This window comes from Hypanus sabinus, chromosome 13 (assembly GCF_030144855.1).
Source record: "Hypanus sabinus isolate sHypSab1 chromosome 13, sHypSab1.hap1, whole genome shotgun sequence".
Taxonomy (NCBI): domain Eukaryota; kingdom Metazoa; phylum Chordata; class Chondrichthyes; order Myliobatiformes; family Dasyatidae; genus Hypanus; species Hypanus sabinus.
This window is the reverse complement of record NC_082718.1, coordinates 59151337-59177727: the sequence shown is the minus strand read 5'-3', so window position 1 is coordinate 59177727 and position 26391 is coordinate 59151337. Positions and strand designations below refer to the sequence as shown.

The 26391-nt window shown below is 41.8% G+C and overlaps 1 protein-coding gene across 2 annotated transcripts in view; it reads left to right on the top strand.

Annotated features, from left to right (window-relative positions):
• Positions 1-24646, top strand: part of LOC132403900 (uncharacterized) — a 217606-nt gene extending 192960 nt beyond the window's left edge. For both annotated transcript variants that reach the window (XM_059987708.1, XM_059987709.1), the window contains 4 exons: positions 1369-1538; positions 9027-9118; positions 10369-10513; positions 18972-24646. In XM_059987708.1, coding sequence (XP_059843691.1) covers positions 1369-1538; positions 9027-9118; positions 10369-10494 — 388 coding nt within the window. In that variant the 3' untranslated portion in view covers positions 10495-10513; positions 18972-24646. The remainder of the gene's footprint in view (positions 1-1368; positions 1539-9026; positions 9119-10368; positions 10514-18971) is intronic.
• Positions 24647-26391: the final 1745 nt, after the last annotated feature.

The window sequence follows — 26391 nt, the reverse complement described above, 5'->3', positions numbered from 1 at the left end:
AAAGGTCACAGTGAGGTTGTTTGGGAGATCAAGAAATCATTCCCCATTCTGGTTCCCCTTTTGTCCCTTCCCTTCTCCATCTGCCATCACCTCCCTCTGGTGCTCCTCCTCCATCCCTTTCTCCCATTGTCCACTCTCCTCTCTTATCAGATTTACATACATCGTAAATGGTAGGGCATTGAGGAATGCAGTAGAACAGAGTGATCTAGGAATAATGGTGCATAGTTCCCTGAAGGTGGAATCTCATGTGGATAGGGTGTTGAAGAAAGCTTTTGGTATGCTGCCCTTTATAAATCAGAGCATTGAATATAGGAGTTGGGATGTAATGTTACAATTGTACAAGGCATTGGTAAGGCCGAATTTTGAGTATTGTGTACAGTTCTGGTCACCGAATTATAGGAAAGATACCAACAAAATAGAGAGAGTACAGCGAAGATTTACTAAAATATTACCTGGGTTTCTGCACAGAAGTTACAGGTAAAAGCTGAACAAGTTAGGTCTTAATTCTTTGGAGCGTAGAAAGTTGAGGGGGGACTTGATAAGAGGTATTTAAAATTATGAGGGGGATAGATCGAGTTGACGTGGATAGGCTTTTTCCATTGAGAGTAGGGGACATGATTTGAGAGTTAGGAGGCAAATGTTTAAGGGTAACACGAGGGGGAATTTCTTTACTCAGAGAGTGGTAGCTGTGTGGAATGAGCTTCCATTAGAAGTGGTAGAGGCAGGTTTGGTATTGTCATTTAAAGTAAAATTGGATAGGTATAAATGGCCAGGAAAGGAATGGAGGTTATGGGCTGAGTGCAGGCCAGTGGGACTAGGTGAGTGTAAGCATTCAGCACGGACCAGAAGGGCTGAGATGGCCTGTTTTAATGCTGTATTTGTTATATGGTTATATTCTTCTTCAGCACTTCACCTTTTCCACCTATCACCTCCTAGCTTCTCCCTAACACCTCCCTATTACCTACCTGACTGTACTCCATTCACCCCCCACCTTCTTATTCTAGCTAATTCCTGCTTATTTTCTAGTCCTGATGAAGGGTCTTGGCCCAAAATGCTGATTGGTTAATCCTCTTCACAGATGCTGCCTAATGTCCTAAATTCCTCTTGCTGTTCAGGCATTCCAGGACGGGAATCAGGATTGATGAAAGGTCTCAACCCAAAGCGTCAACTGTTTACTTTTTTCCATAGATGTTGCCTGACCTGTTGAGCTTCTCCAGCATTTTGTGTGTGTTGTTTGGATTTCCAGCATCTGTGGATTTTCTCTTGTTGGTGATAAGAATAAGCTGTAGGTTCAGAAAGTCTGTCACCAGTCAGACTTGCTCTGAGCACTCTAATGCAGTTGAAACACTCTAGTTTTTTGTTTTTCAGAGAGAAGCCTACCCTCATGAATTCACCAACGCGATGCCCTTGGACGCAGAGCACAGCTTCTGTTACACACCCAGATTTCAACATACCCAGGACCCAGTCCAATGGAAATATAGGGAGCAGTCAGTGCAGGGACTCCCGCTCGCAATCAAGTCAACCTGATCCTCTCTCGGGTGAGGCAAAAAATTTTGATCTTTTACCGCTCCCAACCCCTCCTCCATCACCAACAACCAATCTTCATTCCCTCCTTTTCTCACCAATATGCGGTGTCAATGTAAGCAAAAGAAAAGAGCTGGCCATTGACTTCAGGATTGCAGAGGGGAGAGGTGGTTGCACATGTTCTGGTTTACAGCAACGGTTCTGAGATGGAGGGAATTCAGAGCTTCAGGTTCCTAGGTGTAAAACATCACTAATAGCTTGTCTTCACAACCACATAGACCTCCATGATCAAGAAAGCATATGAGCACCTCTACTTCCCTCGTAGAATGCCAAATACATCAGTGTGAATCCAGCACAGCTTTACTGTGCCTGGGTACCTCTCAGTCGTGAGTCCTGCCAAACCTCAGTCCTCAGTGTCATCGCTGGTTGTGCTTGGCTTGGGTGATGGTCTACTGGGCGGATGCTGCTAAATTGGAGGCATCCCAGGGAAGGAACCACTGGTTTTGTTATGCAGCAGCCTAGAGAATTCCTGCCCACATCTCACCGTGTTAGATGAGGCTTCACAGCATTCAGTTTTAGATGGACACCACAGCGCAGGAAAGATAGACAATAAGGAGACAGGTGAGACTCCAATCCTGGAATCTGGGACAAGAAACGAACTGAAGGTCAGGCAGGATCTGTGGAGGGAAATTGACAGTTGGCATTTTGGGTCAAGACCCTTTGTCTAAACAGATGTACTAAATTCCCTTTATCCTCAAGAGAGAGGAACAGGGATTACAACATGGGACCTTCCTTTACAGTTGCTGGAGATCAACATTGAGGGCATTAGCAAAATATTCTATATCAGAGGGAAATGAGGAATTGCTGCATTCTGTGTTTCACAGAGACATGGCTCACTCTGGACATACCAGATTCAGTGATCACACCCAAAGTCTTCTCGATACACAGGTCGAACTGGACCACTGATTTGAAGAAGGCCAAAGCTAAGGTCTGTGTTTCATGATAAACTCTTGGTGTGCTCAGACGTGGCTGTTTTTTAGCACTCTTGTTCCCTTGACTTGGAACATCTAATGGTTAAGTGCCGACTCACCTAATGAGTTCTCCTCCCTCATCCTGACTGTAGTTTACTTACCACCAAAAGTCTACATTAATCAGGCAATTGAAATATGGAATGCTGCTGTCATGAAACAAGAAATAACCCACCTCAATACATTGCAAATTGTAGTCAGGAACGTCAATCTGGTTTAGTTGAAGAAATCTCTGCCCAATTATCATCAGCGTATACCTTGCAGCACCAGGGTTCCAACACACTCAACCACTGCTATACTACGATAAGGAATGCCTACCTTCGAACCTATGTTTGATTTTGAGAAAAGATGGGGTTCATTTGCTCATTACTACCATTTGTTAATTGATAGATGTTCTCCACGATCTAATTGTAAGTTTTGCTGGCGGTTTGATGTTTATATTTGAGAGCTTTATGTATGACGCACGGCTCCGGGGTTGAACACCTAATGGGTTCTTTTTTTTCTCACTTTTTTCTTGCTTTAGTAGGGTTTTTTTCCTTCTCTTTTTTGTGTCACCATATTTTTCAATCCTTAATATTGTTCTTTTCTTTTTTGAGACATTGTAAGTGTTATTTACTTCGATGTACTCTTGTATTTTGGATCATAATGAAAAGATTTGAAAAGAAAGAAAGCAATGCCTACTGTTCCATGCCTAGACTGCATTTCAGAAAACCTGATCAGTTGGCTGTCCTGCTCCAACCTGTGTACAGGCAGAGGCTAAAGAGCAAAGCTCCAGGGATTGGGACAACAAAGAGGTGGTCACAGGAGGCAGAGGAGCAGTACAAGATTGCCTCGAGTTGATGGACTAGGCTGTGTTCATGGTCTCATCAGAGGATCTGAATGATTACATAGTGGCTGTCTCAGACTTTCTGAAAACGGTTGTAGACGAGTGTGTCCCCACAAAATCATTCAGAGTCTTCCCCAGCCTGAAACCTTGGATGGACCATGAGATCCACAATCAGCTGAGAGCCAGATCAGTGGCATTCAGGTCTAGCGATCAAGAAAGATACCCGAGTTCCAGTTACAATCTCCGGAAGGCCACCTCACATGCAGAGTAGCAATTCCAGACCAAACGAGTCACTGGGGTATGCTTGACAGCTGTGGCAGGGGTTGAATGCTGCTTCCTCTTGCAAAGTGAATCCAAGTGACATAGATGACAAGGCTTCACTCCCAGATAAACTCAATGCTGTCTATGACCATCTAAACATGGAGAAACCTTCATGAACTCCCATCTCCTAATGACCCTGTGATTTCAGTGTCTGTGGCTGACATGAGAGCATCCTTTGGGAGGGTGAACCCATGGAAAGAATCCGGCCCAGACAGAGTAACTGACCGAGTCCTAAAGACCTGTGCTGATCAACTGGCTGAAGTGTTCACCGATATCGTTAACCTCTTGCTTTGGCACCCTGAGCTACCCAACTGCTTCAAGCAGGCTTCAGTTATACTGGTGCCTAAAAAGAACATGATAATCTGCTTCAGTAATTAAGATTAAGTGCTTGCAGAGATTGGTGATGAAAAATCTCAATTCTTGCCTAAGAAGTGACATGGTCAGATCAGCTATGATCCTGTTGAATGGTGGAGCAGGCTCGACAGGTCAACTGGCCTACTCCTGCTCCTATTTCTTTTGTTCTTCTCTTTCTTTTGGATTGATTCTTCTCCATATATCAATCAAATTTAAATCTTTCATCAATGATAGAGTTAATTTTGCTACTTTTGATTTTGTAATAGCCTTTGTTGATCTATCTAAAACTGGATCTAAACAAAAATTAAAATCTCCACCTATTAATATTTTATCATGTGCATTAGCCAAATTCAAAAAGACCTCCTGTATAAACTTTTCATCATTTTCATTTGGTGCATAAATATTCATAAGAGTCCATAGTTCTGAAAAAATTTGACAATGTATAATTAAATATCTTCCTGCCGAATCAATTAATACATTTTGTATTTTAATTGGTAAATTTTTATTAACCAAAATTGCAACTCCTCTTGCCTTTGAGTTAAATGAAGCTGCAATAACATTTCCAACCCAGTCTCTTTTTAATTTCTGATGTTCTATATCCGTTAAATGAGTTTCTTGTAAGAAAGCTATATCTATTTTCATTTTTTTAATGTATGTTAAAATTCTTTTTCTTTTTATTGGTCCATTAAGCCCATTAACATTAAAACTTAAAAAATTCAATAAATTAGTCATTATTTTTATTTATGTTACTCCAATCTATAATAATACCTAATCCTTCAACTTTCATTGTATCCTGGGAAATCTTTTTTAAAAGTCTCCATGTTGCTATGTGTGTCCCCACCAATCATCCAGGCAAAAGAATAGAAGAAAAATAGAAAATAAAGAAAAAAACAAAATACCCCCCTACTAACGTTGTGAAAGAAAGGAAACACAACATTACCCCCCTCTATTGTACGGGTCATGGCAATCGCCATGATTACACACGTGAATCCCGTAGTAACCGATTCAAAGCTCCCCAGCCCCCCCGCAACATAAAAAATATACATATAAAAAAAACATACTATTCTCAATTAATATTTCTAAAATATTACTTTTCTCCCTTATATCGTCCTTAAATGTCCATCAGTTCCATTTGCTTTCTCTGTCTTCGTCTTTAACCATTACATTTAGAAATCTCTACTTTTAATTAACGAAGAGATGAAAGTTTTTGTGCAATCACCTCCGCATCTTGATAATCAGAAAAAAATCTTTTTCCTTCCTCCAAAAAAAATTATCAGTGTTGCTGGGTGACGCATTAAAAACTTATAACCTTTTTCCCACAAAACATTTTTAACTGGATTAAATTCTTTCTTTCTCTTCAAAAGGTTATAACTTATATCAGGATAAAAAAGAACTGGTTTCTCAGCTATCATCAACGGACCTTTTCTTCTTTTAGCACCCTGGGCAGCCGCCCTCAAAATCTTTTCTTTATCCTGGTATCTTAAACATCTTATCAAAATTGATCGCGGATTTTGATCATCTTGAGATCTTGGTCTCAAGGCTCTGTGCACCCTTTCAATCTCAATTAAAGTTTCTTCTCCCATTTCCAATTTTTCAGGAATCCATTTTTGAAAAAAATTTATTGGGTCTTCTCCTTCGGTACCTTCTTTAAGTCCAACAATTTTAATATTGTTGCGTCTACTAAAATTTTCAAGTTTATCAATTTTTCCCACGAGTTGTTTTCTTTCTGATGTCCAGGCATCATTATCATCTTCCATCCTCTTCATTCTTCCCTCCATTTCTTCCATTTTGACGTCCAAATCTGTAATTTCCTTTTCCATTTTTTCTTGTTTTTTTGTCATTTTATCAAACATAGCCTCCATATTTGTTATTTTTTCTGTAATTACTTTTTGGTTACTTTTAATTACTTTTAATGCATTTAATTTTTCTAATTTATGCATTATTTGCCTCAAAATCTTTTTTGTATTTTCAGAGGAACTTTCATCTTGATCTCCATCTTCGTCTGATTTTTCCAGAGAGTCTGTCTCTCTCTCAGACTCACTTTCACTGTCGGTTTCAGTCGTTGCTGGGTTTTGTAGTTCTGGTTGCTCTCTTTTGCGCATGCTCGTTCCTTTACGCTTGCGCAGTTCTCGTTGATCTTTCCCTTTAGAAATGGCTGATGCTGCCGCAGTCTCCTTTTCTGTTTCACCGGTGGTGTGTTGTACCTGAGTCCGCGGTTCTTCGGTAGATGTAGGCCTTGATTCTGTTCCAACTTGAGCGGTCTTCGCGGTAGCAGTTTTCTTCGTCCTCTGTTTATGAGGCATAGCTTAAAACAATCCGGAGTAGTTTATAAGTAACCTTAAAAAAGTATTAATTAACTTTTCTTCACTTAAACATTAATTTATTAACTTTTTTACGGGAGGGCTGGGTTCCAGCGTCTTGATCCTACGTCATCACGTGACGTCCCCCCCTTTTGTTCTTCTCTATTCCAATGTGCCTACCATCACAACAGGTCCACAGCAGATACCATTTCATTGGCTATTCATTCCACTCTGGACCATCTGAACAACAAAGATGCATACATCAGGATGCTCTTTATTGATTATATCTCGGCATTCAATAATACCATCCCCTCAAAATTAAATAATAAGCTTCAAGACCCTGGCTTCAATACCTTCACAAGTGCCCACAGCTCTGATGACCTTGTGATTTCAGTGTGTGAGGCTGATGTGAGAGAACCCATGGAAAGAAGTTATTGCCAATTTTCTACTTCACTGCAGGTGTACCACAAGGCTGTGTGCTTAGCCCCCTGCTCTACATGCTTTACACTTATGACTGTGTGGCTAAGCACACCTCCTATGCCATATTTAAGTTTGCTATCATTGACCAAATCAAAGGTGGTGATGAATCAATATACAGGAGGGAGATTGTAAATCTGGCTGAGTGGTGCCATAACAACAACCTCTCACTCAATGTCTGCAAGACTGAGGGGCTGATTACTGGCTTCAGGAGGAGGAAACCAGAGGTGCAGTTCAACTCGGGGATCAGAGGTGGAGAAGGTCAGCAACTTTAAATACCATGGTGTTATCATTTCAGTGGATCTGTCCTGGGCCCAGCACACAACTGCAATTACGAAGAAACCTTGGCAGCACCTCTACTTCCTTAGAAGTTTGCAAAGGTTCAGCATGCCATCTAAAGCTTTGATAAGCTTCTATAGATGTGTGGTCGAGAGTATATTGACCGGTTGGTATGCAACCACCAACACTCTTGAGTGGAAAATCCAAAAAGAAGTAACACATAGGGCCCACTTCATCACAAATAAAGCCCTCCCCACCATTGAGCATATTAATATGCAGCACTGTGGTAGGAAATCAGCATCCACCATCAGGGACCCACACCACCCAGGCCAAGCTCTCTTCTCACTACTGCCTTCAGGAAGAAGGTGCAGGAGCCTCAGGACTCACAGCACCAGGTTCAAGAACAGTTATTACCCCTCAACCATTAGGCTCTTGAACCAGAGGGGAGAACTTCACTCAAAGTCACTAGCCCCATCATTGATCTGTTCCCACAACCAATGGACTTACTTTCAAGGACTCTTTGTTTCTTGTTTTTGATATCTATTATATTTTAATACTTTTTTATTATTATTTATTTTTTATTTGCTTTTGCATTTGCAGTTGTTGCCTTTTGCACTTTGGTTGTTTGCCCATCCTGTTGTGTGCAGTCTTTCATTGATTCTATTGTGTTTCTTGGATTTACGGCATATGGTCAATGAATTTCAGGTTTGTGTATGGTGGCATATAAGTACTTTGATAATAAAATTACTTTGAACTTTGTATCTGGTGTTCCCTGAAACAAAGATAAACATGCCCTGTGATGTTCCTAAAAGCATTAACGCACATTAATAAACACATGTAAACACTGAAGTATCTAATGGTAATGACATTAGCTCGCAATGGATTGAACTTGCAAGCAGTGATCATCTTTGAAGTGACAAGATATAGCATGTAATGAAAGATTTTTCTTTCCAAAAGCACACTGCGGGGAGCCACTTGGCACAAATGGTCTGGAAATCAATTGCCATTTTACACAGACAGTGTTTCTGAATGTGCACTATGAATATACGTATTTGTTCAAAAGGTTCAAGGCTTAGGCCTGAGTTTGATTTCATGAGTGCCAGATTCACAGGTAGCATATCTGTAGATAATGAGGACTTTGGAATCTGAATCAGAATGAGGCTTACTGTATGTCATGAACATTGCTGAAGTATATTAAGAATTACAGTAAGTGTATATATAAAAATAAGTTCTGCAAAAAGAGAGCAAAATAATGGGGTAATGTTTGTGGATTTATTGTCCATTCAAAACTCTCATGGCAGAAGGGAATGAGCTGTTCATAAAACATCGAGTTGTGTCTTCAGGCTCCTAACCCTCTTCTCTGATGGTAGTAATGAGAAGAGGGCATGTCCTGGGGATGTGTCCTGAATTATGGATGCCGCCTTTTTGATGCATTTCCAATTGAAGATGTCCTCATTAGTGCCCCTGGTGGAGCTTTGAGAGATTTGGTTTTGATGGGGTGCAGAGGAGAGGAACCAGAATGATACCAGGACTGAAAGGGTTAACTTGCGAGGGCCAGTTGCAGGAACTCGGTCTACTTTTGCTGAGCCAAAACAAAGTCACAGAAGCTCACGTTTGAAAATGTGGCTGGATTGTTGGAGAGAACCATGTCCTCTGAGAGAAAGATCCAGAACAGTGAAGCCTACGTCAACATGTGAGCTGGGGTGTGTTAAAGTGGTGTCAGGCGGAACTCAGTAATAGTGCAACTAAAACTAGCAAAGCCCTGAGGTTTTGTTAGCCTCAATATGTGAGGAGAAACTTACTAAATAACTAATATCAATGGGCCAGATAGCCTATTTCTCTCCTATGTCTTCTCATTGTTGTATTCATTGTCTGTGTTCATTCCTGTTATTGACATCTTTCTACTTATTGGTACAGCTAATGTCTACCCAGGATCTGCAGCTACAACCCAGTGCAAGAAATACTCTCCTCAGAGAATCAACAAACGGCTGACGGCATGCTCCACAGCAGTAAGCAACCTATCAGTTACTTGCCCTTGACTAGATGGGCCAAATGGCCTAATACTGCTCCTAAGTAATATGGTCTTATGGTCATGGCTGGAAGGTGCAGGGCGTCTTTGGAATGAAGCTCCTGCAAAGGAACTCAATTATAAGCCTTTTGTCTACACATTACAGAAGTTGATGCACTTCCTCATCAAAGAACCTCTGCCGTTATCATGGAATTCCCCTCATTACATAAGTAGAAGCAGGGGTCATCTGACCCCTGAACCATGTTAGATTGTGACTCTGACATTTTCCTGCCTGTATTCCATGACTATTGGCTCCTCCATTATCCAACAACCCCTTGAACGTATAATGACTACCTAAACAGAAAAGTGAAATAGAAAATTCCAAATAGTCACGACCCTCCAAGTACTTCCTCCATATAGAATTTAGAACTTTGAGGGATCTATGGGCATGTACCCCAAGATCTCCATCTTAAACAGATTGCTCCTTATTCTGAAAGTACCATGCCTTCCAAGATCAATCTGACCTTTCCCTCCCACATAGCCCTGCATTTTTCTTTCATCTATGTGCCAATCTAAGGGTCTCTGAAATGTGCCCAATGTATCTGCCTCTGCCACTACCCTTGGCAGAGAGTTCCACGCACTCCTCACTCACCATGTCATTGCTTTGAAAAAAATCTTTTGTTACTTTGTAATCAGAATAGTTCAGTGGCAGCAGTACAGTGCAATGCATAAAATACACCACAAGTTACAATAAGAAATAAATATTTTAAGAATTTAAATAGGTAGTGCAAAAAGAGAGCAAAAATAGTGAGGAAGTGTTCATGGGTTCATTGTCTTTTCAGAAGTCTAATGCAGAGGAAAAGCAGCTTTTAGTAAAATGTTGAGTATGGGTCTTCAGGCTCCTGTACCTCCTCCTTGATGGTAAAAATGAGAAAAGGGCATGTCCTGGGTGATGGAGTCCTTAAAGATGGATGCCACATTTTTGAGGCATCACCTTTTGAAGATGTTTTCAATGGTGGGGAGGCCAGCGCCCATGGTGGAGCTGGCTGACTTCACAAACCTCTGAAGCTTTCTCTGATCTTTTTCCTGTCCACACCAGACAGTGGTGCAACCAGCTAGAATGCTCTCCATGGTACATCTGTAGAAACTTGCTAAAGTCCTTGGTGACATACAACATTTCTTCAAATGTAAGATGTTTTGAGTAGGATCAAAGTGTTTAGTTAAGCTCATGATTTTTTTCTTTATTTACAGAATAGTTCAGGACAACAGAAAGCAATAGTTCAACAAAACTGCACACCTTTGCAGCACTTGCAGTCCAAGCAGAACTTGGCATTCCAGCCCCCAATGCCTCATCCTCCCCCAATTGCATCCTGGTGAACTCTGATCGTTAATACAGGTCAGGCTCTATGTTCAGTGTATTTGACATGTACAGTGTGTACCTGTGACACCTTTATTACAGCCATGTTTCTGACGTTCACCCTCACAGCATTCACAAATCACTACCCAAAAATTCAAGATAGGGACTAAAAAAATCAATCTCACAGAATTCAAGTGAAAAAAGATAAACCACACTTCTTTTCCAACACACATTTCTTGATGCATTTTCAGGTGGTTTTCTGGGATAATATCCCCTACATATTAATGGAAGAGAGAGGGAGACAAGAAGAGAGGAGAGGAAGATGGAGAGGGAGGGGGGACAGAGAGAGAAAGAGAGAGCGGGAGGGAGAGCGGGGGAGGGAGAGAGAGGAGGGGAGAGGAAGAAAGGGAGAGAAAGTGGGGGAGAGAGCTGTTTTTGCAAGTTTGTGTCTACAGTATTCATTCCATTCAGATGCTTTTCTGTACTTCTCAACTGATACATATTTTGGGCAATTTTAGCCAAAATCACAGAGCAAAGCCTTCACCACAACTTCAGTGTTGAGTCTTCACTATTTGAAGCAAATCCTGGTAGATCAGTATTATCACAATGTCTCAGTGCTCCCATGTAAGGGGCTAGTACATCACTGTGACAGAGTTGACAGGGCCGCAGTCTTACAGCGCCAGAGACCCAGGTCCAATCCTGACCTTAGCCACTCTGAGAAATTTGAATGTTCTCCTTCTAACTGCCTGGGTTACATCCGAGTGCTCCAGTTTCCTCCCACACCCCTGAAGTGAGTGGGTGGGGAGTTTAATTAACGTGTACAAGAGTGGTGGAATCTGGAGGTGTTGATGGGTATGTGGTGAGAAAAGAAGGTGTCAGGATTGGATGAACATAAAACTGGGTGCTTGATGTGCGGGGTGGGCAGGAGGGCTTGCCTCTGTACTACATCTCTTCATGACTCTGACCTTGCTGTGTTGGGTATCACAATGTTTGCATTATTGATTAGCTGGAAAGTTGGGCACCACAGTATCATGGTGGTTAGTGTGATTATAATGCAGGGCGTGTCATAAGGTGGGCGTTGAGAGCAGACACTGAAGTACAAGGATACAGGGCCTGAGCTAGGACTAGGAAAGTGGGACCTGGACGAGGAACTAGGAACTAGGAACCTGGACAAGACTGGACAGGGACCCAGAACCTGGGTCTTGACTCGGGCTCGGACTCCGGATCCAGGCGAGGAATGGACGTGGGGGCAGGGAGCGGGACATGGGGGGGTTGTCCGAAGGGCTGCAAAGATATGTTCCGTACTATAAATCTAAATAAGTAGGTAAGTAAATAATCTGTCTTGTAACCTGCTGGAATTGCAATGGATAACATTGCGATTAGAGCAATGGGCTGTCTCCTGATCCAGTGAAACACGCCAGTCAAAGTTGAAATGGAGGAATGATGGTGAGGAGGTCCTTGTCAAGCAGAGAAGAAATAAAGAAAGAGAAAGAATTATTGATTATTGGAATTAGAAACATAGAAAACATACAGCACAATACAGGCCCTTCGGCCCATAAAGCTGTGCCAAACATAGCCCTACCTAGGCTTTACCCATAGCCCTCTATTTTTCTAAGCTCCATGTACCCATCCAGGAATCTCTTAAAAGACCCTATCATTTCTGTCTTCACCACCGCCGCCAGCAGCCCATTCCATGCATTCACCACTCTCTGTGTAAAAAACTTACCCCTGACATCTCCTTTGTACCTCTGAATTGGTTTATTATCGGTTATTATTGTTGCATGTACCAAGATATGGTAATACAGTGAAAAGCTTTTCTTGTATGCTGTTCATACAGATCAAATCGTCACACAAGCTTGGTTGGTGTAGAAAAAGGTAAAACAATGTTAATGCAGAATAAAGAGTAAAAGCTGCAGAGGAAGTGAAGTGCAAGATCATAATGAGGTAGATTGTGAGGTCACAAGTCCACGTCATTGTGCAGGAGTCTGATGATAATGGGATAGAGTCTATCTTTGAGCCTGCTGGTAAGTGCATTCAGGCACCTGTATTTTCTGCCCAATGGGAGAGGCGAGAAGAGAGAACGTCCAGGGTGGATGGAGGTTTTGATTATGCTGGCTGCTTTACTGAGGCAGCGAAAAGTGCAGACAGCTCACTGGTTTCCATAATGGCCACAACTCTGCAGTTTCTTGAGGTCATGTACAGCGCAGTTGCCATACCAGCCATTATGCATCCAACTAGAACGCGTTCTACAGTGCATTGTTAAAAATTAGTAAGGGTTGACAGGAAGAAATAGCTAATTTTTTTTTTACCCTCCTGAGGAAGTAGAAGTGTTGGCAGGCTTTCTTGAGTGTTAAAAACTTCATGGAGAATTCTGCATTTGCAAAAATGAAAATTAACAGTTGGATTGCTCTCTTTTGGGCTTCCAGGTATTAGCTGTCATTACACAGAAGCAGGTTGCTTATGAGGTGCCATTTTCTGCAAAAAGTTTGAAAATAATGGAAAGCTTAATTACCATTAAATTAGATTCGAGAATGAGGTGTCATACATTGGCTTTCTAATTCTGTGTCAATAACTGTAGGTAAAGTAATGTATTATATTCAAGGGAATTTCAGTTACCCAGTATTGAATTCCCCTGTATCTAATTACCAGTCCATGGTGTTCGATTGCTGAGGTAGAGTTAGGCTTATCCAAATCAGCCTAGCTTTTCCTTTTAAGTTAACAAATCTTTCCAGTGCCTCGCTGCATTTTCTATAGGCACTGGAAACATCTGATATCGTGAAAGGAAAAACTAGATTGATTTTGATATGCCTTATCAAATGCCTATTTTAAAAGGCAAAGTCATGTATTCAAAATCATTGAGTTTTGATATATCCAGAAATAATTAGAAGCTACCTGTTTTATTTGCTCTTTTAAAATTGTACATCTACCAATCCTCTCTGATTCTCCTTCTCATCTTTATAAGTTAGTAATGTTTATTCTTCTGCATATCTAGCAAGTATTCAGCTTTCTATCAAGTGCAATATATATTGAAGTTCAAGTACAATTGGAAGAAATCCATTAGGGAGTTACAAATTTATTCTGCGAATCTGGAGACAGTCAGGGCTAAGGAAGTTTACACAGCAGCCTGTCAAACTGTCAATCACATCGCAGATCCTTCACATTTTTACATGATTGTCTAAGGAAGGATTGTGTAAAAATGGAAACAAACCCCACTTTATGATCTGAAAAGCCTTTGTGAAGCATATGCCACAGTTGCAAAACTAGTTATAAACTTTCCCGTGTGTTTGCAAACTTCTCACATTTGTCTTTGTTTTCAGTTTATTATGACAACATTGGGAGCCATGTTCATATCTTGACACATCATTCACCACCTGAAATTAGCCAAGCAAGGATTAAGCAATAATTCGGTTCTTTTGGCTGACATACTGTACACCCGAGAATTGTTTCATGCAAAGGCGGATGCCTAGCAACAAGTTGCCAATTCATCATTTTTATTAAAGCAATTCCACACTTCAAGCTGGGCTTTGTTGTTACAACAACAAATCAAGTAATTTATTGCCATGTACACAAGTATGGTGATGAATAAGTACAATGAGCAGCGGCATTACAGGCACATAGCTACAGACAATACACAGAACATAAATTATACATGAATTAGAAAGACAGTGACAAGAAATACTGATTTCACAACCTAATGGACTCACTTTCAAGGATTCTACAACTCATTTTCTTAGTATTATTTATTTATTCATTTTTATGTGTGTAGTTTGTCTTCTTTTGCAAATTATTTGCTTGTCAGATTTGTTTATCGTTTTTCTTTACTTTTATTGCATTTCTGTTTTCCTGGGAACGCCTGCAAGAAAATGAACCTGAAGGTAGTATGTGGTGACAAATTTACAAATTTGTAACAAATTTACTTTGGACTTTAAACTTTGAGGGGAAAAAACACATTCAGAGACCAGTCCATTGAAGTTCAAGAGGTGGTCCATAGTGTTCCATTGCTGAGATAGGTTTAGGGTTCTGGAAATTGGATCAAGAACCTGTAGGAAAATAGCTGTTCCTGAATCTGGTGATGTGGGTCTTTAGCTTTCTGTACCTCTGCTAGTCAGTATCAGCAAGAAGACGGTATGACTGGGTACTGTTGGGGGTGGGGAGGGCTGTGCCATGATGAACTGGGCTGAGCCTATGCATCCTCGTGGGTTGGTCTACATTGGAATTGCCTGTTCGGGTTGTGGTGCAACCAGGAAGGATATTTTGTACAGTGCATCATTTTCAAGTTTGTTAGAGTATGCCAATGATATCTACGCCAACCACACTGCCAATTTAAACAGCACATCTGCCCACAGATTGTCTAAATCCTTCCATTACCTGTCAGATCGTGTGCCTGCTAAATGTCCTTTGAAGGTTTAAATATCAAAGTTCAAAGTAAATTTTATTATCAGATTACATATATGTCACCATATATGGCCCTGAGATTCATTTTCTTGTGGGCATACTCAACAAGTCTATAGAATAGTTGCCATAACAGAATCAATGAGAGACCGCCCAACCAGGGCATTCAACCAGAGTGCAGAAGACAACAAACTGTGCAAATGCAAAAAGAAGAAATAATAATATAGATAAATAAATAAGCAATAAATATTGAGAATACGAGATGAAGGGTGCTTGCAAGTAGGTCAATCTTTTGTGGGAACATTTCCATGATGGGGAAGTGAAGTTATCCCTTTTGTTCAAGAGCCTGATGGTTGAGGGGTAGTAACTGATCCTGAACTTGGTGGTGCAGGTCTGAAGGCTTTTGTACCTTCTTCCTGATGGTAGCAGTGAGAAGAGAGCATGTCCTGGGTGGTGGGGGTTCCTGATGATGGATGCTGCTTTCCTCTGGCAGTATTTCATGTAGATGCTCTCAATGGTTGGGAGGGCTTTACCATGATGGAGTGGGCCATATCCACGACTTTAGTCCAATTTTCTGTTCAAGGGCATTGAGCCACTGATGTAGCCAGTCAATACACTCTCCATCACACATCTATAGAGGTTTATCCAAAATAATATCTTACTCCAATCAATACATTTTGAGTATTTTCTTTATAACATCAGTCTAGACCTGAACAGAGAGGTAAAATTTAAATTATTCTGTAATCACAAGACAAACGGGAAATCCTTGGATGAACACAAACTGGGTAAGAGTTGATAAATCTCATACCACCCTTCGAAAATGATACACTCACCTTAACATTGACTAGGGTTGTTATAATTTTTATGCGAACTACTATTAGCTGGATGAAATCTTCTTTAAAAACAAAAACTAATCTCATTTTTTCTCATGACAGCCCTTCAGGTCTATGCTGGCTATTGGTTCACTCCCATTTAATCCCATTTGTCTTCCCAGATCTCTGCTTATCCGCTCCCTCCTGATTATCCCACCACTCACCTACACTAGGGGCAATTTACAGCAGCCAAAATTAGCCCACTGACCCACACGTGGCTGTGGAAGGAAACTAGAGCAACTGGAAAACTACCCAGTTACAGAGAGGAACAATAAAATCATCCAGGCAACATCTAAGTTGCACAGTTAAGAGGAATCCTCTATTACTTTGGAAAAAAAACCTTTTATTTCAGTTTTTGGAAGTGTAGTGTCTGATGTAATGTAGAATCCATAGGTAGTTAGTCGAAGGGGTGGTGAATAGCGGGGATGACACCAGACAGACCTCCCCTGCTCTTTTTTAACAGCTCATGGGGTTCTAAGAGGGAGGTTGGAGCCTCAGAATCAGGATCAGGCTTGTTATCATGGATGTTAGTGTTTTTGTGGTAGCAGAACGGTGCAAGATGTTAAAAGATACTTTAAGTTTCAATTTAAAAATCAATAAATAGTGGAAAAGAGGAATAGTGAGCTGGTGTTCATGGACCTTTCAGAAATCCGATGGCATTGAGGAGGAAGCTGTTCCTAAAATGCTGAGTGTGGGTCTTCAGGCTTCAGTACCTTCGTCCCAATGGTAAAGAGTGGAGGCATGTTCTGCGGTGATAAGAGTCCTTAATGGTGGATGACTCTCTCTTCAGGCACTGTCTTTTGAATGTGTCGTCAGTCTTATTTTTATGTAATTCCTCATTCTTTATAATTGTGGAATGTCTTTGTTTATTGTTCTATGTCACGCCCTGACCGCAGCAAATTCCTAATACAGTCAGCCCTCCTTATCCGCGAGTTCAACTAACCGCGAATCGAGAAAACCCGGAAGTGCTCTTCCAGCACTCGTTCTTTGAGCATGTACAGACCTTTTTTCTCATCATTATTCCCTAAACAATGCAATATAACAACTATTCTACATAGCATTTACATTGTATTAGGTATTATAGGTAATCTAGAGATGATTGAAAGTATACGGGAGGATGTGCGTGGGTTATCGTGGATTGGGATCGAAAAAAATAATAAGTTCTCTTACTAAGGAAGTCGGAACAGCTACATCTGGTATTATTTAGTGTCAGTCAAACATTTGTCTTAGAAAATAGTATATATTTTACCTTTCTATGCATATAAAACACAAGAAACATATGTATTTCAATAATTAAACCACTGCGTTGCTTAGTAATAATTCTAGCTTTCATCAGGGCAAGGCCTTTCTCACTTTATCCTTTAAAATTGTTCCGATCGTTGACCGACTATAGCCTAACGCTTTTCCAGTGACTGATGGTGTTTCACCTCTTTCCGATCGCCTTATTATTTCCACTCTATTTTCAATCGAGATCGTGATTATTTTCATGAACAGAAACACTGTGGATTCAGAGCTCCGCCGGGTCCTAAAAACCACCACTCTGAGACAGGTTAATTAAGGTCAGGGATTCCGCTGGGTCCTAAAGTCCACCACACTGAACAGGTTAAATAAGGGACTTGAGCATACGCATTTTTTGGTATCTGCGAGGGGTCCCAGAACCAATCCCTCGCAAATAAGGAGGGCCAACTGTACATGTAAGTGTATATGGTGAATAAAATTGATCGGTGATTGTTCACTGTGGGGAGGGTTGTGCCTGTGTACAGCTGGCTGAGTCTGCAGCCTTGTTTGAAGTTTCTTCCGAGAGACAACACAAAAGACAGTGCTGCTGTCCACCAACGTAGAGGGTCAATGGAGACTAGCATCTAGTTTTTATATGTCCAAGATTACATCCACACGTCTCAGAGCTGGAACTAATAACTTTATGATTGAAAGGAGATGGTGAAGTGGAGGCTTTGGATTAAATGGAAAGGTGAAAGTGAGGGAGTCCAGAACTCCTTTTACAAATTGTATCAGCTGGCAGTCAGACCACGCTGTGATCTCACGAGGGTTTCACTACTCTGTTGTAGCAGAGTAATACAGTATTGAATTTCAAACCTTTGGCTTCACGTCCCATTTGACTTTACAACTCTATGTTAAGCATGTGTCTAGACTAGTCGGGATTGTGTGATACCACTAAATGCAGTGTGTTTTATTTGTTTGCTAAAGCTACATTTAAACAGGCCATTATTTTGTACTGGGTAAATCTTGAACTGACTAAGACTGAAAGTTGCAAATGAAAGTTATACTTGCTCCAAATGTTGCAGATGTGCAAGGACATGATTGGTGTGGATAATAATTCCAGAACTTAAATGTTACACCCATCGGGACAGACTGCTTTTTTTGTTCTGTGTTTTCTTGTTGAAAAATCTGTATAATTTATGCTTTCCTTATGAATACTAGTTGTATGATGCCACATGCCTGCTGTCTGATGCCACATGCCTGTTGTATGATGCCACATGCCTGTTGTATGATGCCACATGCCTGTGATGCTGCTGCAAGTTTTTTATTGCACCTGTGCTTACATGGACTTGTGCAGATGACAATAAACTTAATTTTGACTTTGATGGAGTGCTGATCTCTGCTCCAGAGAAGAGGACTGAGAGCTGATCAGGTACAGTAGATGGTGGAAAACTTGGATCAGTAGATGCACAGATGATTGAGGTGTGAGGGATCTGAAATTAGGGCCCATAACTACAGGAATGTCACGACAAATACATAGAACATAAAATGTAGAACCACACCCCACAGGAACATATCTGGGCTGCCAATTTAAACCAATGTTATCTACCTGCAATGTGGTCTATACAGCACCATTCCCTTCCTCTTCACGTGCCCTCTAAAATGTGTTTTAAACATTTCAATTGTATCAGCTCCCACTGCTTTCCTTGGCAATGCGTTCTCGGTATCCACCATCCTCAGTGTAAAAAAACTGCCTCATGAATCTCCTTTAAACTTTGCCCCTCTCACTTTAAACCAGTGAGGAATTCGGGAGCAACCTCTATCTTCAGGGACAGATGAGAATAAAGAGCTCCCAAGCTGTGAGTTACAACGACGTTGGTGCTCTGTAGCTGTTAAGTGTGTGACGGTGTGAGATGGTATGAGGAACTGCACATGCAGTGCAGACAGCAGCATGGACTGACTGGGGGAAGCTGTGCTTTGATTTTTCAGTAACTCTACCTGTTGTTGTGTTTCAGCCTCACCACCGTGGAGTTCTGTGTGTGGACCAACTTCCCCCTGCCTCACCTCTTCAACACTTCAACACTACCAAGACTCCTTGCAACATCAACTTTGGGTGCCAGATGTCACCCTTTCCCAACATTAAGAATGAATTTACAGAAATATTGCTGTCTTGACAAGGTCTGTGAGTCTGTACATCTGAAGAACCATTGAAACACACAAACACGTGCTGAGGTTATTCTTTGTGCTTTGAGTTCATGTTGATGTCTGGTGTGTAAGCAGTGGGTTCTGCCCCAGAACTTTGTTTGCTGAAAGTTATTGGGGTGAAAGTTCTTTGACATGCGAAGACGTGCCTGAAGAGGCAGTGCAAGAGCCTGCCGCCACAGGTTTATATTAAAGACACTATGGACCAAAGAGGCAAGGTCCAGAGCAATGTGAGGGTTACACTAACCAGGGCAGGGCTTGCAGCTATGAACCACACGGACCCCTTTGTGTCCAGGATTCCCCACCGCAGAGGACGGATAGTAAAGTCAGGAGGAAGTTTGCACCATTCAAATGTCTGTAACACAGAAGGCCATTCAACCCTGTGTGTTCATGCTGGTTGTAAAAGGCACACCCAGCCTAACTTCACCTTCCAACCCTGTCTCTGTAGTCCTTCAGGTTCTGCTTAAATGTGAAGAGGATTTCTTCCTCTACCACCTTTCAAAGTGAGTTCCAAGCCCCATCACCCTCTGGGTGTAATAACTTTACCTCACCTAACTCTTTAATCCCACTAATTGCTTTCAGTTTCGTCCCCCTTTGTTTTTGACCTCATGCCGAGGGAATCGGTCCTTCCCATTTTTCCTCTTGGCCTTGTTATAGTGTTATACACCTTTATTAAGTCTTTCCCGGTTCTCAAGGCAACAACACCAGCTTATCTAACCTTTCATACTACCACTGCTTTCCGATTCTGACCACATCATCATAAATCTCCTCCACTCTAATCATATCTGCCCTGTAACATGGTGACTAGAACTATATACAGTGTCAAGCTGATGTTAAGATAAGGATGAGCTTTATCTGTCGTATGTACATTGAAGCAGACAGTCAACTGCATCACTTACATCGAGTCGAGGGTTGTGCTGAGCAGCCCTCAAGCGTCACCACACACAGCAAGCTCACAGCTTATTAACCAAAAGACTGGGAGTAGAGTAAATACTGAAAGGCTTTTATTAACAGTAAAATGGATCCACGTCCATGCTGGATGTCTGCCCTGGACTGAGGGAGGAGCAGTGACACAATCACCTTTATCCAGGGGTCTGTGGGAGGAGCCACAGGAGCAGTCAGCAGAGGGGTATGTCCAGACAGATAACCCACTTACAACCTATATACATGGTTTACCACATAACCCTAACCCATACACCTTTGGAATGTGGGAGGAAATCCATACAGTCATGGGGAGGATGTAAAAACTCAAATCCCAAATGATTTTACAGCTGGTGCTGTAAAATTTTGTGCTGACTGCTATGCTGCTGTAGCAATTAGCAAAATGCTGATAGTTCAGTCATCCCCTCTCTACTATCCTCTCCTCAGCTAATTAAAAAAAGATCCATAATCCTCTTTAACTAGATCTGCCCTACTACCTCTAGGCCTCTGTTGGCATAAACTCCACGGTCCCTCGACTCAGCATTCTCCCATTTGTTCCCCATTGCCTTGCCTTGTCTGTTTTCTCCATGTGCAATGCCACACACCTCTGCAGATCGACTTCCCACAGTATGCAGAGGGCTTATGCTGGGAGGAGATGAATGAGTCCACAGAGTTGGGGAGATGTTTGTGACTGGGAGCAGCAGAGTGGTGGTGACTGATCTGGGTTGAGGAGTTGGAAACAGTGGGTTCAGTGCATTGAAGATGTGGCAGTGAATGGAGAGAGGGAAATGATCAGCCAGTTGGGGCTTAGTTCAAAATAGGCAGGGAGAAGGTGAATGTAACAGAAGCCCAGTCACTGCGACACAGAGGCCCGACCAAACCCCGGGATTCCACGGCCCACTGTCCGGTCACTAGCCTAGGGCAGCACTGTCATTGTTACCCATCACCCTGGCACCGGGTGTGGAAGAAGCTGCTTTCCCTCTGGATCTGCAGTTCGCCATAGACCCAGATCTAGTCCAGTGATGACCCACTTTCCCCTACCCCACCTCCAGCACCAACACTTTTTCACCAACATCCCGGGGAACATGGAGACTGAGCTACTTTCAAGTCAGAACCCAAAATCATTCTTTATTCCGCTCCACGTGTTCCTTGCTCTTCCCCCCCACCAGCAGCTATGTTGCACCAGAGAGGAAAATCCTCACCCCAGCAAGCAAGTCTCACTCAATCCAAACAGCCACACATCCCACTCTCTGAAACACAAGAGGTTCTGCAGAGGAACCCACACAAAATGCTGGAGGAACTCTGCAAGTCAGGCAGCATTTATGGAGAGGAATAAACAGTTGACTTACAAATCAAGACCTTTCATCAGGAATGGGAAAGAAGGGGGAAGCCAGAAAAGGTGGTGGGAGGGGAAGGACTCCACATAGCTTTTCTTGCAACTACATTGGTCTTAAGTGCTTTGCTTTTCTTTGACCATAGTGACATTTCTGTTGAGACAAAGGATGCCTCGGGGAAACATTCTCTCTGAGATAAAATTAGTCATTAAAGTTTAGGAACCACGCGTTTATAGGACGTAAAACAGCACATGCTGGAAATGTTCAGAAAGTTAGGAAACATCTGTGGAGAGACAAAGAGAGATAACTTTTCAGAACTGAGAAACTTTTCCAGATCTTTCCCAGTTCTGAAGGTGGGTTTAGAACCGGAAGCATTAACTCTGTTTCTCTTCCCAGCAGTTTCTGGTTTTATTTTGGATTTCCAGCATTTGCAGTTTTTCTTGGATGTTTAGCATATTTTCTGTCCATCAGGTACTCTGGAGGTTCAGCGGCAGCTAATGTTACGGGTTCATATCGTCTGCAAATTAATAAAGGATGAACATATCAGGAAATATAAATCATGAAATGGATTTTATTAAGCTATGCAATTGTGTGACTTTTTATGAATATTCCTGGTGACAGATTCTGATTTGAAGATTCAAGTTTATTTGTCACATCGAAACGTACAGTGAAATACATCATTTACATTAACAACCAACTCACTCAAGAGTGTGCTGGGCAGCTGTCAAGTTTTGCCACACATTCTGGCATATCCACAATGCTCAGCAAATCATTGTCAGCTTGGAGATTTTTAAAGTGTGTAATAATCTGGGAGTAAACTGATTGGTGGTTTTCACAAGGGACACAGGTATCCTGTGTCTGGATTGCTATATCACCATTTGTTACTAGTCTCATCAGTTTTTCCATGTCCTGTGCAGTCCTGGCTAAGAGTGAAGTATAATGTAAGTGGTCATTTGTACCAGTCATTTCCTCAGGTTAGCAGGGCATTGCTTTCCCAACTGCTGTTTACATCTACAAATGTGTACTTTTGATTGAACTACACCAATAAAATATTCCATAAAACAAGGTGATTTCCAGTTCTCTTGTTCCAACACATTTAAATATGCTCAGTACTAATTGGCGCTTATTCAGCCGGAGGAAATCAATTGTCAACATGCAGAAGGTGACAGTGTTAATATTACATTTAAATAAAGTATCTGCATATACCTGCCGTTCACAGTGCTTCCCACAGTTTAAACCCAACACCCCCCAAAACACTTCCATGTTTGCCAAAGCACCTTCATTCTTGCCAACACTCCTCTTAAGCACAATATACTTTCCAGTAAAACATGTCTACAATATATTAACATGAGAAAAATTATTATGCTTTAAATTTTTATTTTTCTTTAAACCTAGCTTACACGGTACCCATGCGCTGTACAGCAGCTTCAATATCAATGTGATCCTTGCACTTGATGGTCTTTAACAAGAGTTGAAATATCTGGTTCAAGTTGTGACAACAAAAGCCTTAAGATCCCCACGCTTAACAATATCCAGGTAGTTTCTGTTTTTTGTGAGTATGCGATTCACTGCAATAAAGCATGTTTCAACAACATGGGAGGATGGAAATGCAGTGAAGAGCAGTTTGGCTCTTCTGCAAAAACCAGAAAACTTCGTATGACAGCGTTGCCACATACCACACTTGCGTTGCCACCCACTTCAACTCTGCTTCACATTCCCATTCGGATATGTCCATACATGGCCTCCTCTACGGCCATGATGAGGCCAAACTCTGGTTGGAGGAGCAACACCTCATATACCGTCTGGGTAGTCTCCAGCCCCTTGGCGTGAACATTGAATTCTCCAGCTTCCGATAATTCCCTCCCTCTCCCTTCCAACATCCCACTTTCACTCTGCCTCCTCCTCCAGCTGCCTATCACCTCTCTCATGATTCTGCCTTCTTCTACTACACAGTGCTTTCCCCTTACATTCCTTCTTCACCTTTCCTGCCTATCCCCTGCCCCACCCCTTGATCTTTCCTCATATTGGTTTTTCACCTGGCACCTATCAGCCTTCTCCTTCCCACCCTCCCCCACCTTTATAGGGCCCCTGTCCCCTCCCTCTTCGGCCCTGAAGAAGGGTCTCGGCCCCAAACGTTCACTGCTTGTTTCCACGGATGCTGCCTGACCTGCTGAGTTCCTCCAGCTTGTTGTACGTGTTGCTTTGACCCCGGCATCTGCAGAGTACTTTGTGTTTACAACTCCTCATCATTATCTTGCCATTACTTTAATGGACAAGCTTTAATTTTGTTGATAGCAAATATAGCAAGAGTCATGCTTGAAATAAGCCACTGGCTGAAGCTTTAGGCTGTGAGATGTTGACAATCAATTACACAATAGATTGTAAACAGGTTTGGAATTTCTTTTTTCATAAATGCCACTAAATCAGCATGGTGACCTGTCATATATGCTATTCCATCTGTTGCACAAGAAATCATGTTCCTAATTGGAAAATTTTTATCCTCAGTATATAGTTTGTGCTTGTCATAGATTGATTCTCCATTGATATTTGTTTTTAACATTTTACAAGAGAATCTCTTAATAAACTTTTCCATTTTGGATAAACCGTACATATGCCATTAACAATGCCTCATTGTCTCACGCAGTTGGCTCATCCAGTTGTATCCTAAATTCTGTTTTTATAGCTCTGTGCATAATTGAAAACGTCTTCACTCATTTCATCAAATCGACAGTCTACAGAGATATTACTTAGAGGAATTGATAGTAAAATACTCATATCCATTTTGAAAACAGTAGTGAGCACATCTGATACCGCAGGCATTATTAATCTTTCACCAATGGTATGAGATTTTCCACACTTGCTGTAATTTTGGAAATGTTATTTGAAGCAACGAGACCATTATTCAGGTAGTTTTTAGCTTTCATGGCAAATGACTCAAGCGTGCAATGCTTTTCAAATGCTTCCTTCATCTTCTGGACCAGAGTAATACCGTAAGAAGCCTTTTCAGGGTGTCTTTTACGGAAGTGTTCCTGCAAACTTGATGGTTTCATGGCTTCATTAGACAGTACAATATTACAAATAAAACGTGGGGCATCGCTGATCTGATGAGAACAGAATAAAACTATGCTCCAGCTATGTAGCATTGTATTGGCACAGTCTCTGTAGTTTCTGTCTCGTAGCAGGATTAGAATTAAAGGCTTCTCCACCTTCAGACTCATAGAAATCACACTGTATGTATTTATTCATCATTAATGCAGCCAAATTAAAATAAAAGATTAACACAAACTGGAAATGCCTGTCAGATGTTGATAACTGCAGTGAATTGACATGGTTGGTACCCTCAAGTTAGGGTACCGCTTACCACATCCCCCCCAGAACCTTGAACACCACCCCAATGACTTCTGTTTCCCCTAATACCCCCTTAGGACACATAACTGCCCCTGTTGGGGATTCACTGCTTTAGAACACAGAACAATACAGCACAGTACAGGCCCTTAAGCCCACAATGTTGTGCCGTCTTTTAACTAACCCTAAACTCAATCTAACCCTTCCCTCCTACATAGTCCTCCATTTTCCTGTCATCCATGTGCCTATCTAAGTTTCTTAAATGCCCCTAATGTATCTATCTTTACAACTTCTGCAGGGTGTTCCACTCACCTACCACACTCTGTGTAAAAAAACATAGCTCTGACATCCCTCCAATGCTTTCCTCCAAACACCTTAATATTACACCCCTTGTATCAGTCATTTCCACTCTGGGAAAAAGTCTCTGGATGTCCACTCAATCTATGCCTCTTATAATCCTATATACTGCGTCGAGATGTCTCTCATCCTCCCTCACTCTGAAGAGCTCTCTCGAACTATCCTCAAAAGCCATGCTCTCTAATCCAGGTAGCATCCTGGTAAATCTCATCTGCACCCTCTCTACAACGTCTATATCCTTCCTACAATGAGGTGACCAGAGTTGAACACCATATCCTAAGCATGGTCCAATGTTATACTCAATTAAATGTTTTTGTAGAGAAACACAACAGTTCATTTCCGCAGAATACACCGGCACATACAGCAAGTGATAATTGTTTTATTTAATGTTAACTCAAAGGTTTCAAGGGTACATTTAATGTCAGAGAAATGTATACAATATACATCCTGAAATGCGTTTTCTTCACAAACATCTATGAAAACAGAGGGGTGCTCCCCAAAGAATGAATGACAGTTAAATGTTAGAACCTCAAAGCTCCCCCCAGCTCCCCTTCCTCCTGCACATAAGCAACAGTAAGCAACGATCCCCTTTTCTCCCCCCACCAACAAAAGAAAAAGCTACGGCACACCTCACCGTGCAGCAAAGCAACAGCAAAGACACAGACACAGTACCCCAAAGACTACACATTCACCCGGTATTCGACATACCACACGCTCTCTCTCCCTAATAAGGGAAAAAGAGGTGTCTCCATTTTACAGCGAGAGAGGAGACATAACAAACAACTCGCTGGTTTACGATGTTAAAAGTCCGCTGCATTGCTTTTTCCGAGCTCTGTTCCCAAAGATCTCAGGTCTCTGGGCACACAGCTGTAGATCTTATGACTCCCACAACACACTGATCTTCTGCCGGGAACACTGAGCTTCGATCTGCCCGTCTCCAGAGCCACGGAATCTTGGACCTCCAAAAGCGAGCGGAGCTCTTAGGCAGAGCCCTAGACACGTCAAATAACGGCCAGAAGCCCCATTCCCACAAAGAACCAAAGTCAGCGTGGAACTCCAAGTCAGGGTCTTCAAAAGAACCCTGAAAGGGAAAAATGGTATTATTAAAGATGAAATAAAACATTTTCCGAAGATGCAAGCAAAGGAATTGCCGTTTAGAGCCACCACGACCAAGCTCTGCCCTCCTTTTATACGATAGGTCACTGAAACAGTGCTAAAAGATCTTTTGTATCCGTAGTAGCCAATGGGGCCTCACTATAATAGTCAAAAGACATTG